The 16,080-nt window shown below is 37.2% G+C and overlaps 1 protein-coding gene across 1 annotated transcript in view; it reads right to left on the bottom strand.

The window, feature by feature from the left end:
• Window positions 1-16,080, bottom strand: part of pth1r (parathyroid hormone 1 receptor) — a gene marked incomplete at its 3' end in the record, with an annotated part of 59,274 nt that overhangs the window by 18,565 nt on the left and 24,629 nt on the right. Inside the window, exon 2 of the mRNA XM_079243181.1 lies at window positions 8,269-8,365. Within this exon, the coding sequence (XP_079099307.1) occupies window positions 8,269-8,365 (97 nt within the window). The remainder of the gene's footprint in view (window positions 1-8,268; window positions 8,366-16,080) is intronic.

Genomic DNA, 16,080 nt, shown 5'->3' with positions numbered 1-16,080 from the left:
CGAGAAAAATTGGGGAAAATAGTTATCAAATGACACATAAGCAATGTAACACATGCTCATTAAATCACTTTCAACATCAAAACAACAACAACAAAAGAACACACTCATACACAAGCTGTCAACTAAACAGTGCATTTCAGTGCTCTAATAGTGGGAGTAAAGTCGCTTTCGCCACAGAGTCCTGGCATAACCCTCCCTTTTGGCTTGGCATTTATGTTGTATTATTGAAAACAGCTGCCTCACTTTGACCACTAATAAGTAGCTAAGGATAAAATTTAAATGATCCACTCTTTGCAGCAGATCCATTATTTTCTCATTCCTGTAATCAAACTAGCGAAGAAACATCTGACGCTATGGCGACTTGCTTTTTTATTTGCTTGTCAGTGGGAGCATGAAATTAAAGAGCAGACTGAGTGGAGCTGACTGATTTCTACAGATCTCTGGAGGGAGAAACACAGAGTTTAGTTTGAAGAATCACACTGACCACACATCCTGGGAGTAAAAGTAGAATTGCAGCTCACTTTTGCCATAGGTTTTATTACCATAAGGCCACCTACTAACAGGCTTAAATTAAACACTAAACACACACAAGTATGTAATTTTCCATAAATTTCTTTTTTAAATACCACAATTTAAATAAAAACGTGACTATGAGGGGACTTTGGTATTCGTGATGTCACTGGGGTTTTTAGAGGCCTTTCTTCTCCCCCCAACTCATTTATTTCTGACCTGCAGATGTCAAAACACATATTGCATTTTCTCCTGATACATGCAACCTTTTATACTGATTGCTGATGTTATTCTACACCGGAACCACAAGCTTGAGGACTGAGCTATTTTCACACTGCAAGGTCTGGGGATTTGAACCCACATCCCTCCACTGTCCTTTTTTCAGGCAAACCTCAGTGTTTCCCCACAAAGAAAACCTGGACTCAGCAATCTAATGACCACTTTGCATATTTACTGAACAAATATTAAGTTAAAACAGACAGCTCACACAGCGGAAGACAACGGCCTGACACATCCTCACACGACACCAAGTCTTTTCTCTGTGCTTTGGTCTGATTATTGATTACTCTCAACAAGAAGTTCATGTCACACTGAACTCATTTTGAAGTGGTCGTCAGTCAACATCTCTCACAATAGCTCAGCAAACCACAAGAAGAAAAACCTGAGGGCGGTCATGCAGGTGAGAAAAACACAGATGTAAAGCCAAAGCTGCAAATAACTATCATCTGTTAAACGTAAGCCACAGCTTCAAGGTCAGAATGACTGGTAATTTACTAAAGTCTTGGGTGTGAATTTTGTCCAAACTATTTTCACGAGTAAGCAAAGTCAATGCTTTTCATTAATATTATTTTACAAACTCTTAGAAGTTAACACAACTTTAAAAAACAGAAAGAATCAAATAATCAAGATGACATTAAGACATAAGGTATGTGTTCAAGCAGGCGTACTAGTAGACATTTATTTTTCCCTCTTTATTAAAGTAATATGTTTACTCTAATTTCTTCAGCTGTTACAAGATTGAAAAGACATGTCCAACCTTCCAAAAGAGGTCAGAAAACAGGCAGGATGAGTCACATGCAGGGTAGGACAGCATCATGAGGTATGCAGGTCAGCTCTCTAGGGCTGATCTACTGATCTATCTCCCAAAACTGCCCCTCAAGCATTTCACAACGTCCCTGTCAGACATTCCTGAACGGGTTTGTGAAGCCCACATCCAAAATCAAAAATCCCCGCCAATGCACAAACATTTAAAGATGTAAATGAGAGAGGGTACGGGGATGTTGTGTGAAATGAAAATGCTGCAGGTATTTTCCTGTTTGTTCAAACAGAGGGCTGCTGGGGGCTGCTGTTTTTTGTTTGTTTTGTTTTAGTGTCAGCCATTGAGAAGGATGTTATTGTGATATTGGGGGATATTGCAAAACTTCCAAACTTGTTTTTTTGTTTTTTTTTATTATTATTATTATTCAAATAAATAAAAGTTCCAGAGAATTAAGAGGCAATAAAATTGTTTTCTTCTTATGAGCCAAACTTAATTAAGTATCTGAGATGTCTTTAATGATTGATAATGACAACTCAATCTGGTTTTATGATTTCATTGAGTAGCTTGCAAAGGCATTTTGTATTTCTCATGAAGTGGCCAAATATTACGTTTCAGCTGATAAAAGGATACCTTCGTTTACACTACGGGCAAAAATGTCTCGAAGCTCATTTTTGCCAAAATGTGAGGCTTATCCTGATCTGTTTATGATTGTTTGAACAGAATTATGCACATTTGTTTAAATCTGATACTTTCTTAGGTGGCACTGAACCTGATCCGCATCCAGTCTTTCTCAAAATGATCTCCATCTGAGCAGTCATGTTCCACTTCATTCATCTCTTTTGTTACTGAAGTGAGACAGACGTCAGAAATCTTTTGCCACTGCTGCACAAAAGGACATTGTGCTCTCCTTTTTCTCAATCTCCTTCTTTCCTTAACAGATGTTTATAATTTATCAGTTCCAAATGTGCAAAAATGTTAAAAGTAATACAAAAACATGTCATTATTTCCATATTTACATGTAAACTTCCCACTGTGTTTACTTTCATAAGCAAATCTTCCTTTGCGTATGCAGATCACTCCAGGGCCTTGAACAGATCCCACCAAAGTGTGATAAAGGTTGCATGTAAATAATAAAGTGAACAACCACATAAAGCAAATCAGATATCTGCAAAAAATCCGATTTCAGTATTAAGTCCTGTATGGAAGTCGTCTTTATCATGGCTGATTACAGGCGTATTATACAGCGTCAGGCATTGCCCCATAGTCCATCGGAATGCATGAGAAGAATATACAGGGGGGCACAAGAAGGTGAACTTCTCATGCCCTGCCTCCTTGGATTCACCCACACTCCCTGTCTCACTCGGCTTCTCCTCCCTTTCCCTCTGCAGCTTTGCCTGACGGGATTTAAAACACACCTGTCCATCATCACCTATACCAGTGGTACTCAATTCTGTCCTACAATTCTGCAATTCAGCAGGTTTTCCATGTTTTCTATGTGTTCAACACACTTGAATCAGTTGAAATAAGTCTAATAGCCAATCAGCTTCTGGAAAATGTCTCATTAAATACATGGAAAACCTGCTGGATTGCGGACCTCGCAGGTCTGAATTGAGTACCACTGACCTAACAAATAAAAGACAGAAATCTACCCAACTAGTTACCAGTTTGTTGTCAAACTGGGAGTTCCTGTTATCAGATCCTGTTGTTGACCCACACTTGCTTGTGCATAAAATCATCTTTGATCATTAACTTCTTGTATTAAGAATACTGTTTGAAGAATAAACAGAATTAAAACATGTGAACTGTTTGGATATGTTTAGATTACCAAACATTTAGCAATATGCATTACATTAATGTATATTTAAATCTTTTTTTTTTTATTTTTTTTTTATTTTTTTTTTATTCATTGTCTTTTTTTTGTTTGTTTGATTTTGTTTTTTCTTTAGTCAAGAATGTAGGGCTGGGCGATTAATCGGATTTTAATTTCAATTCCAATAAAACATTTGTCTTTGCAGTTCACTCTCCTGCTGTCTCCAGCCGCCAATCTAGCGCCACTGGCATTGCAGCGCTGTGTTGTAAACTCCTCCCACTGCCACTTTGGTTTTATTCAACCACTGCTGCCAACTTGGTGACTTTCCCGCTAAATCTGGCGAATTTCAAATCGCCCTTGGTGACTTATTTTGCGACAAATCTAGCAACTTTTACTGGACTTATTAGAGACTTTTCTGGTATTTTGGTGACTGACTTGAGGGCACATATTGTTCTGCAGTTACTGTCAGGAACGTGCAGCGGAAGCCCCTCCCGTCCTAAAGCACTCCAATGCGGCCAGTCTCACAGTCTCACAGTCAGCTCTGGCTGCAGGTGCAATGTAGGATAATAGCAGTCGATTGTGGAAGTTCCCTGCAACATAGTTTATATTTATCTGTTCAGTTTACATCAGTATCTGCACTTTGTCATGTCAAAGCTTCATGTTATTTGCTTGTTTTCTAAAAATTGTAGAATCTTAAAGACATTGTTTAAAAGCCGCTGTTTAATGTTAAATAAATTAATGTTGTTAAAGATAATGGATAATTGTTTTAAATAATCGAGATCTCAATGTCAGTCAAAATAATCATGATTATTATTTTTACCATAATCGAGCAGCCCAACAAGAATGCCCTTATTTTTTTTCACATTTGCTTAGAATGTGACCTGATGTTGAGACCTGAAAACAACCAGTCAAAAGGCATTATCAAGATGGCTGCAGAGTGCCCAGATGAGCCTATAAGGACTTTGACTTAACGCAAAGACTGTAAGGGGGGCAGCAGCTGTCACTACCTGTGAGAGCTACTTTAATACTGTGAAGTCACATTGTGTACAAGCAGAGGGCCGCAAGGCTGCACATTCCTTCTTAGTTCTTCTTCTTTTTTTATTTTATTTTATGCCATTGTGTCTCCTCTCCTTTCCTCTTAGTGACCCAGAAATCCGACAGGTGGAGGAAAGAGAAGCAATGACAAAGAGGACTTGCCAGAAGAGTATAAGAAAGTGTGTGTATATACAGGTGTGCTCTTTGCAGGGTCTTTTTGGCACATGTGACAAATAATGTCACTTTCTGAAATGGGTAAAAGTAAAAAAAGAAAATAAATATATCAGAAAGAGAGAGATGCCATGGGCTATGTTGTACTAATCTGACAAATAACATACAGACGCAGACTGAAATATAACACAGGCATATGATGCACTTGTGCCATGTCATATTTAATTGCTTTAACTTTGGACTTACAGTGCAAGGATGTCTAATTTTGTTTGACACCTAAGACTCAAATCCTCTTTGCTTGTGCTGCTTTTTGCCTACACTTCTTAATCTTAAATTGGAGGGACCGGGAAGCAAGGAAATGGGGAAGAGAAATGAAACCCATCTACACAACCAGAGAGACAGAAAGAGGGGCCGGAAATATTGTTATGTAACATAGATCACTTAATACATTAACTTTTTGATAAAATATTGTGAATTCACCACAAATAAACAGAGGCAGTTATTTCTGGTTCATTGAGAATTCCTTTAGTTCTCCTCTAATAAGGTCAGCACTAACGTTGGTCTACATGCAGTAGATGTTTCCAGGCAATGGTAAGAAGGTGCTCAATGCTTTTATATGGTCCAATAGGTCGACTGCAGATACAAGACATAATGTGCTTTGAGCCGTTTACGGTTGCACGACTCACATCCAGTAGTAAATGGTAAATAGTCTGCACTTATATAACACCTTTTAACCTCAGCAACATTTTAAGTGCCTTAGAATGTGCTTTTCACTCACCTGCACTTAAAAACATATAAATATACATCCAGATAATACTGCACCTTAAGCTCTTTAGTTATTATTATTATTATTATTATTATTATTATTATTATTATTATTATTATTATTATTATTATTATTATTATTATTGTAGTTTTTCAGTTTGCTCACTGACTAATTTCTGGAAGAACATGCGATGATAAGAATAGTTGGCAACAAATGAGGGTGTCAGGACTGGTTAAAGAAGGAGCATCCACCTTAGGATGCTTCATCTTTTCAAGCAACAATGGGGTTCTGACATCTGTGGTGCATAATGTGAAGAGATTAAATGAGCCTAGCTAAATGTCAAAGACAGAACCACAGTTGGAACCACGTGACCTTCGTGCTATCTGGTGGCCTTGTGTAAGAAAAAATCATGCTATCATGATCAATATAGACGCATAGACTCTGGAGTACCTTGAAAACAGTCCACCAGTACATACAGAAATATAATCGCTATAATACCAAAAAAGCACATTTTTAAGCATTATTTCAAATGGACAGAAAACATGGACATGTATTCTGTCATCAAAAGAGTTAAGTTTTAATGTGATTTTGAGGAAAAAATAATGTCTTATTTCATGTGCCAAAAATAACAGACTATCCAGAAACTAAGAAACAAATAGCGCGAAAGTCACTGCAAGTGAAGCCAGCAGCATGACTTCATGGACTCAAACTGAGTGTGCTTGACTGATGTCCAGGTGTTCCCTCTTACTGAAAATGTATAGCGCATCAAAGAGAGTAAATATCAGTTGATAAAAACCTTAAACTATTGAGAAGCTGAGCTCTTGTAGTCAGCAAGATTAGACACAGATTCCTCCTAGAAAAAAAAAAAGCAGTTAGTGTCTTCATTCTCCCAACTATCAGTGTAATAATAAGTACTCTGTTTTAGCTTGTATTTTGAAGATGTGCGTTTATGACACATGCATCTTACTCTATGTGAGAAAGTTTCATGGTGCATTTCTCAGAATGTCTTTCAAGTGATAAAGAAAAGTGAGATGTGCTAATGCTATGCTTTGTCAAGGCTACCGAAAACGCTCCTCTTCAGTTGAATGTCACAAATGTTTAAAATGGCGACAATAAAGTTCATGATTCAGGCAGTATGTGCTCGGAAGTGCATGCTGCAGAGTGACACCAGGACTGCCAGTCACTGCGACATGCGACGTGACATCATGGATTAAGCATGATGGCGATCAGATGAACAACACAAACTCTCATCTGAGAGAGCCGTTGTGTTGGACTGATTACTCAGCTCTGCGTTAGCATGTATGGGCATCTTGTTGCGTTTAAGAGAAAGAACAGTGTTGCTGGTACATCCTGGCCTGACTCACGGATACTATTCTAAATGGTAGCAGTATATTGTTTTTTTTTTTTTTACTAACTTGAGATTTATGGATAGTTATCAAAACCATGAGAAGTTGGGAAATACCACATGAGGAATGTGACTACGGGGAACAGTCAACAATGGCTTTTGTGTTCTGAGGCTGGTACGTTTTTAATTATGTGTTTCATTTACAAGGGGTATCGTCTGGAGGGTCAAAGAATTCAAGGCAACCACAATACACTGGAGCTGAAGTGAAAATATTACGATTGGTTTGGCTGTGGAATCCAAAGTTCTCTCTTAACAATCAACTGGGAAAATGACAGTAACCACAGATGCTGTAGATGGTGGGGTCTGCTGGAAAATGGCGCCCTTTGGATACCCTTAATACGCAAATACACCCGAGGATCAGCTTTGCTCTCAATCCCAACCTCATGAAAGCCACAGGGAGGCCAAAGGAAGCAAGGCAGTATTTTTAAATCTAACCGTCAACGGACATTGAGTTGCCACACAATTTCTTCAAAACAGTTTCAGATGTGAACGTATCAGCAACATGTAAAACAGCAAAAGAGCAAAAAAATTGGCCTGTCATACTTTTCTTTTTGTTATGAAGCAAGATGGTTTCTGCAAATAGCTGAAGATTGCACAACACATGATTATTATAATAATAAGAGTTTAAGCTCCCATAATCAGCAGTCCCATTTAAATAAGTTAACAATGACATTCAATCATGATAATAAAGTGCTCTTTACAGTCTAATGCTCTCCTGTGGTCATCATGGTGGCCCTACTGGCAAATGCAGTTGGTATGTGCAGATCTTGCCAAACTTTAGTGTAAATAATGTTTTGTTTCTTCCTTTCAGTTCACCATCTTTCTCCTGCTTGTCCTGCCTGTCTGATGCTATCCACTTGTCTTCACTGAATTTCACATCTTCAATCAGAAATCTCTGGAGTGGGGGGGGTTATTGCATCCCCCACTGAATCTTTCTCTCAAACTAGAATTTACTGAGAAACCTCCTCAGTGGCTCAGTCTAGTTTTAAACAAAAACTAAGCTAAATTTAAAAAAAAGAGTAACGGAAAAGCAACATGTGTGTTATATAAAGGTTCACACTTTGTTTGCTTAATCTTCTCAGAGAAGACTCTACATTTGGAAACACGTGATAAAATAAGCATCCTCCAGCTTTTAACTTGCAGTTATCAACCTGTTCTTGAACAAAACAATGATTTGTTTAATATTTAGCACTCCCACCATGGTGGGTAGGCTTTTAGGGGCAATATCATCTCAAATAAGCTGCAGGGCAAACATCCAAACTGTAATCCTCTTGACAGCCAACGTCGGTATTGGAAAAATACCAATCTGGTTAATGTAACAAAGAATGAACAAGTAAAAAAAATAAATAAATAACTTATTGTCAGTGGAAAAAACAAAGAAAACAAAAACAGATTAAAAAAAAAAAAAAAAAAAAAACATACTATAGTGAATTTAACAGTATTTATATACAATCATATTAATATGACTTGGTTAACAAGCATAAACATGCAATGACAACATGGAAAAGCCATAAAGACTTTCACACACTCACCTGGAATCTTGGCCTTCATGGCCCCCTCACATCTTTGTTTGGCTTTAAACAGCAGGCCTATCTGCTCTTCTCTTGTCAACACATCATCTGCATAAACCTGCAAGAAAAGACAATGATGGCGATTAAAGAAAGGAAAACATTCAAGTATGAAGGACACTGCTGTGCAAAATGCACGCTAAAATCCACACACCAAGTATGATTAATTACATCAACAGGCAACATGATGGGTCTTTCGGGAAACAATAGCAATAAAACAAAAAAAAGAACAGAAAAGTTCAAAACAAAAGTATGCTCTGCATATGTGAGTCCCTCTAGATGAGGAATAAAAGTTCAGCCTTTTCATTTATAATTATAATGAGAATAAAATGAAGAACCCAGCTAATCGGGCAGCATGATTTACTCTTAGCATCTGCTTGTAAACCCAGTAACTCCTCTTTTCGCACCTGCTCATAGTGCTATGAACAGCAAAAAACAGTCCAGCTTCCCTCAGGAAAAGGACACTCCAAAATGCACACTACTGACTTTTTATCATGAGACCAGCATGGTTTTATGGAAGGTAAGACAGGCAGCTCTTCATGTAGAAGGTCTACTGGCAGATTACACTGAGCAAATCAGTGTACATGGAAAAGCATTCATGAGGTGTGTTTATTTCTGTCTTTACCGTGATGAAGCAAAAGGAGGATATGAAGGATTGTTTCCTTCCTCTCGACAAAACAGTATCAGTTTCCCATTTTAAGTCCCAGCTGGTGTTCTGGCAGTTGTGTCTGCAACATTATGAGTGCTTAGACATGAAAACGTCAAATATTTGTTCCCAAAATGTTTCTGAAAGATTATGGATTTTCAGCTTTTGAACTCTGGATTTGTGCGTGATGTGGTGCCTCAGGTATGTGTATTTTCAGTCAAGAAAGGATTTTTCTTTTGTCATAGTTTATGCCTAAGCAGCATGCAGTTTGCTTACAGATCACTGTTAGGCAATGACAAATATGACTAAAAAAAACACAGCCACGTTCACTTGTGGCAACGTGAAAGCTGGGAATAAAAACATGCTATTACTGTGTTAGAACTAAAGCACACACCCACACATAAAAAAAATACAAGTTTTCTACTTTGTAAGTTTATTTAGTGCTAATCAGCAAAAAAAAAAAAAAAAAAAAAAGGACAAAAATGAACCTCTATGCAATGCAGCATGTGTGGTGGCATGACTAAAAGAAATTCTAAGTGTCTTATTTCAATTTTTTTTTTTTTTTTTTTTAAATTATTATTATTATTATTATTATTATTATTTGGTTCAGTGATCCAGGGCAAAGAGTATAATAACACACATTTACTCTGAGCAACTGGCTGCAGTTGCATCTGTCAGTTTCAGGCACAAATTGCATATCTGAACTTACTCTCACTCCTATTACAGTAAGAAGTTTGCCAGTTTATATATTGACAGGAAAATCCTTTGCTGGAAGGCAGAATAGTCACAACACTTTGCGAGGAGGAGAAGACTGATGGAAACACAGATAATTCAATTCTAAACAAGTTTCACTGCCACTTCCTGAGAGTTGTATTTTTTTTTAAAAATTATATTCATCATCCTTCGTCATTACATTTTAAAAAGTCCACAGGATGCTAAAGTTTGTCCTCTAACAAGCTATGATACTTCCATTAAATCTGGAAAATAATGGCAAGTGTGAGCCTTTTTCTGTGAAAAATGTAAGAGTTCAAATCGCATCCACACTCAGAAATCAAACTGGCTCGACTATAATTTAAAACTACTCTATTGTAGAGAAACCAGAAAAAAGCAAAGAAACAAACAGTAGTTTGACCGTGCTGTGAAATGAAAGCAGAACTTCCAACAACTGACAATGACAGTCTCTTGCAGCAAACGGTTTTTATTCTTCTTCACAAACTCACCAGGATCTTTTTTTTATGATTAGCTTTCAAATCTTCTTGCTGAGACAGGAAAGATTTACAAACAAAGAAAAGTTCACCTTGTCTCTGATGTAAGTGCGCAATTTTGAGGCCTTAAAATTAAACTGTAAATACTTGTCTGTGTGGCTTTGCTGCATACAAACCCACAATACCTCAATGCATCAATATTTTCATTACTTTCTGTGCTGAAAAAAGGATGTCCAGTCTGAGAGCTGAATAGGGTTACAGAATGAAGACGTTTATGGCTTTGCACAGTAAACAACCACAGATGGAACAACATTTGACCACAGGCGAACAAGGATAGATACTACCTGTTTACTGTACTAACTACGCCAATACAGAATATTCCATTGAAAGCTCCTGAGACGTTCACTCTATTTTAATCTAAATAACTGCTTGGTGTTACTCAGGTGAAAGCGGATCCAATGAAAATTTAGACACAGTTAATAAAGATGTTAAAAGTACCCTTCTAGCAGAGAATCACAGACTCCATCCATGGCAATTTTCTTTGTTTAGATGAAGGTCCGCATCGCGTTAATACAATATGTAGCCAAAATGTCAGCTACATGCTTGACAGTGCATCAGTTTTATTTCTTTGTTTTTTTTTTCCCTTGGACAACTCATCAGCGCATTAGAAATTAAACTGTGACCTTCACAGACGAATTTAAGCCCCCTGTGAAAGATTAAACTAAAACAAGGTGCAGTGTTTTAGGGTTTGTTTTCTTTTTCTTTTTCTGTCTGCAGACCAGCAGAGACATAGAAGGGTATCATTTACCATTTCAAGAGGAGAATCCTGGGTAATAAGTGTGCCCCCTGATTATTTCTGAAAAACTATTCCTCCTCCACTGGCCAGAATCCAAACCTCTAAAGTAAACACACCCTCTCCAGGGAAGAAACATGGACATTCTTATTTACTGCATTTCATTCAAACACACAGTATTCTTTTTGTCGAATGCTTTCGAGTGTGTGCCAAAATGAAAATTAGAAAAATATACACCATATATTTGTGTGTTTTCATCACCGGTTGCTAGAATATAAACTTCACTTGAATAAACCACAAGTTTGTATTTGTCTTCGCAAACTTAGGCTTGATGAATTTAACTGCAGCTCTCTGCAAGAATATAAGACCAATATTGAAAGAACTGCATTTAGGCTGTTCTGTCAAGAGCGTGCTCAACCTCAAGGATTTAATACTAACATTATGAAGTTTGGAAGCAAAAATCTATATGCGGTTAGGTTTTAGTTTTCAGTTTTATACCTTTTTTCGTTGGGTTAAAGCTCTTGTTGTTTTTTTGTAATTAATATAATTTATCATCAACACTGCAATTTGTTGATAGGTTGAATTTAAATGTTCTGTTGGGAAAAAATAAGAGAAGATAAAAAAAAATAAATAAAATGGTTTCAGTGAATATATGCCATGCATACACCTAAAAGAGACAGTGGGTTGCTGGTACATTGTTAACAGCCCTCATTGTGGACAGACTTCTTCTACTTCTCCATCTTCTTTCAAGAAAGTTGTGGTTAACCAAGGTCATTTCCTGGACTGCCACGCACTGAAGCAGACAGACAAATGTTGGTGCTGTGTGAAAAAAAAAACCCAACTTTGCTTTGAAAGCATAAAACAGAAAGTTGACAACATAAAAAACTGAAACTGTCCACAAAAACCACCAAATTCTGAATACAATAAACCAACATTCTGCTGGCATTCACAGAGAAGCTGAACGACTTTGTTTGTACTATTTTCAGAAAATGAAATGTTACATCAGTTTATATATAGATACTGTATATAAAAACAAAAGATAATGCGCTTTCCAACTATCATTGAGTGGTCCAATAAGCTCCATATGGACTAAAATCTTCCTATAAACTCTCTAGAAAAGACCTAATGCAGTTTTATTCTTTCAGTTAAATCCTGCAGATAGTCAACGGAAAATGGGAGTTTTTGCTGAGATTACCATCAAATCTATTTAAAAAATTGAATGTTCATATTGTTGCTCATGCCCATGTGTATTTTTGGTACTTTGTAGAAAGATTACAACTTAGTAAAATACCCAGCAAACTATGATGGAAACTACAGCACAAATGATTAAGTGATAGAAAACATAGCCGAGGGAAGATGTATTTTATTCAGCAGAGTATAAAAGGTGATGTGGATGGCTAAATGGGGAAAAGACTCTCATTTGTGGAATACAAGGGTGCAAAACAAACACTGTGTGTTTGTGAGTGCGTGTTTGGTGAGGATGGCGATAGACATCAGAGAGTCCACAGAGATAACTGGCTCTTTGCTGACTGGATGAGAGCCAAAACAACAGCTGGGTTTCAGCAGCCTCTCCATCCTCATTTCCAACATTACCAAACACATTTAGATGCAGTTTGGAACCTACAGCAGAACTTCAGAGCTGACATGCACTTGATAAATGTTGCAGTCTCAACATCAGTGGCAGATTTTACCTGTTCTAGTACACCAATCTTCTTTTTTGCCAAGCCATGATATCAGATTTGGACCATATGTTTGTGCATTTTTTTTAATAATGTCTGGCTATGTCTCAGTGTGGAAAAAAAAAGTCACTGCACTTAGTTATCCAGTCGTACAAAAAATATCTCATGTCAGGAATTTGACGTCTGTCCTTTTTTGCAGACATTTGGTGCATTGATATTAATTGTCATTGAAGGTTTTGTTAATGCAATTAAGTATCTCAAATAAAAAAGCCATGAGACTGCATTTATAGATTGAGAAATACACACAAACATCCACACACACACGTATACTTAAGGGGTCAGAGAGCGTGCAGGTCATGAATACACACGCAGAAAATATTAAATGACAGACAGCAGTTCAGTGGCCACAAGCAAGATGGAAAGTCATAAAGACTCACAAAGCACCTTTGCCACGGAACGGAGGTGGAGGACATGTCCGCACCTGAATCCCCTCCTCGACACAATGCAGGGGTGGAATAAGAAGGTGGTCTTGAACTGTATCAGTGTGATCTGTTGTGCTAGCTTGTGGCAAGAGCTCCATTAAGGTCCAGTAAGCTGTGACGACCCACAGCAGGCTGATGCAAGTTGCCGTTGCTACAATTTAAGCTGTATTTGCTGTCTGTCACAACATGAAGATCAGCAGGTGAAGTATAAAATACGGTATTATTTTTACCCCCCACCCTCTCAAAAGCACAAATCCACACCATTGCAGCAGTATTTTCTCAAAAGCTCTGTGAAGGTGTGACAGCATGAAACAAGTGAATCTATGTCAGATAACAAGTTCATGTCCGTGCACATGCGTTGGTGGGCACTGCTTTTTTTATCCCTGCAAGGTGAGTGTCTGGAAGGAGGGGGCTGTGAGTTTTTGTAAAAATGTTTTGTGACTTAGGAGGGACCAAGTTTACCTCTATAGCATGAAAAACCAAACCCGTATTTACCCTGTTGGAGGTGTTTTCTGTCATTTTTGACCCACAACAAAAAACCCAAACAAGAAAAAAAAAAAAAAAATAAATAATAATAAGACACAAATTTTAAAAAGTATAGGTGGTTTTCATCAAAGTTAAGTAATACTGTGTCGTAAACAGCTAATAAGAAGCATTTTAGGGTGGACAAGCCTTGTAATTTCTATCAGTGCAGCCAATAAAGCCTCTCCCTGTTTGCTGACCGATCACTAAGAAAAGGATTTTTAAATAAATGCAACTATAAAATGAGACTTTCCTTTCCAGATCACACTTCATCACAGAGATGATAAATAATACACTGATAATATTTACTTTGGTGGCTGTAAAGCGCCTCTATTATGGGGATACAGTTGAATGTTAGTTTTATGTACTTGTTTTGGTCATTTGCCATTCTTTACACCATAGACTAACACTGACTTCCTTGTTGTTGGCGTGCATTCAAAATTTGATCCCAGGGGCTTTTGGACTTTCCTACATGTTTTTTTTTTCTTCATAAAATTGTGGAGTCTAGAAAATCATAACTTCCATGAATCTAGTTTTTAACAGCCTGTCCATGATCTGGAAAAAACATGAACATGTAAACTTCTGACATATTGCACCACATGAATGTTTTAGCGGATGAGGTTCCTGGATATTCTAAACTCTATGAGTCAGTGCCACTCCTCTTCAACTGTGCAATTTACATTTGATGATAAAACCCACAAACCACAAGACTGGCTGTCCTTTGGAAATGCACGCAGACCACATTCTGACTGAAAGCAGCATTTAGTTCCTAATTATACCCTGCTTTGGTTGTAGCCCTGAAGAACAGCCCTTTTGTCCCAGACGGAAACATTCTGTGTTCTCTGTGAGGCAGTATACAAGGCAGATAGCTGTGATGTGTTGTTCTCCTAAATTAAAAAGGATCATTTTTCCATTATATAAGCAATTTAATGCAGCAAGTATGGGATCCTGTGGAGCAACGCAACAGCATTGTTTTAATTTTCATCAAAAGCTTAAAATATACAGTTATATAACAATCAAATCCTTTCGACATTTCATAATATACTGTATCAACGGATGTCACAAAACAACAAATAATAAATGACTGCTTGCAGGTCAGTGGATTTCACAGCAGCACAATGAGATTCAATAAATGTAAATTTATGCATGAATTCTGAGGATTTTAAATTAAAGTTCTAGGTTTTGTAATTGATTTATAATCCATAAAAGCTCCTTTTTTTTAGATGTAACAGATCATGTAGTTTTACTACAGTAGTGCTGTAGCATTAGTGCAATGTGATACACTCTCAGTCCCAGCTTAAATAAACAGTAATCCTCTGAATGACAGCATCTGATGATGAAACATAAAACCATGCCAGTGTTTAAAACATAGCAATTATCAGTAGAAATAGACTTTATGTGCTCCCACTTGGTTATTTATATCAACAGCTGTTGAAATCACAGTTATTTTTCTTGCATTTCTTTTTTTTTTTTTTTTTTTGTCTTAGTGACTTAGCAGACCAGAGTTGTACTTTCACTATGCAAACTTGCGCAGTAACAAATAAAGATGGGTCATTCTTCTCATAGACTTGCAAATCGCACTGACCTACAATAATTGAGACCACTAAATAGGTAAGGAAGCAGAAAGTAGGGCTCTACAATATTTATTAACATGGACACATTCTAATGGACTCATCCATTTTTTAAAAAGACTCACAAAAATACCCGCTGTAGCAAGAGAAACACGTGTTAAGTCTTAAAATATCTGAGAGCTTTCTCAAGGTAATATTTTTTTTTTCTATGTACAAAAGGTTTCATAAATTAATGATGACAGTAAACTGAATGTCAAGTTGTGTGGCTTTGGTGGTTCAGGTGAAGTATTCATGGAGCTGTTCAGTTTCTCTGAATATCTACCTTTATTAACTGTTTAATTCCTTTGCTTAAAAACCAGTTAACATTAATCCACCTGATTAGTTTATATCTGAAGCCTTGCTCTGTAAGCTGTAAGAAAAACTAAAGTTTCACAAAGACAACATCTTCCACATTACCGGAGGCAAAGTTCAGGGATGAAAACAGGAGCTTAAAGGAAATCAAATGGATAATACTTTGACAAGTAGTTATCCACATAAGATGTTCATGAACAGTGAGAGCAAATACTCACTGAGAAATCAGCTGTTTTAAATATTTAGAAGATTAAAGCCGAGTATTAAAATGTGTCACATTTAGAGGGCAACATCATCATCATCATCACCATCTTCTTCGCTATTGACCAAAGAGGCACCAGGTATCCCGGGGTCTGCCAATCTAAGACAAATATATTGTTTTTGTAAGACGACTAATTTCGGCTACAGTCCAAATAAAGTCAATTATTTATAGACTAATTAGTCCTCCATTAATTCCCCAGGAAGTTTGTCATTGGCTGCTATTATTACACCCTTCGGTTTCGTTTAGTAACGAGGCTGCTGAGAGC

This window comes from Telmatherina bonti, assembly GCF_933228915.1.
Source record: "Telmatherina bonti genome assembly, chromosome: 7".
NCBI classification, from domain to species: domain Eukaryota; kingdom Metazoa; phylum Chordata; class Actinopteri; order Atheriniformes; family Telmatherinidae; genus Telmatherina; species Telmatherina bonti.
This window is presented reverse-complemented; position numbering and strand designations above follow the sequence as displayed.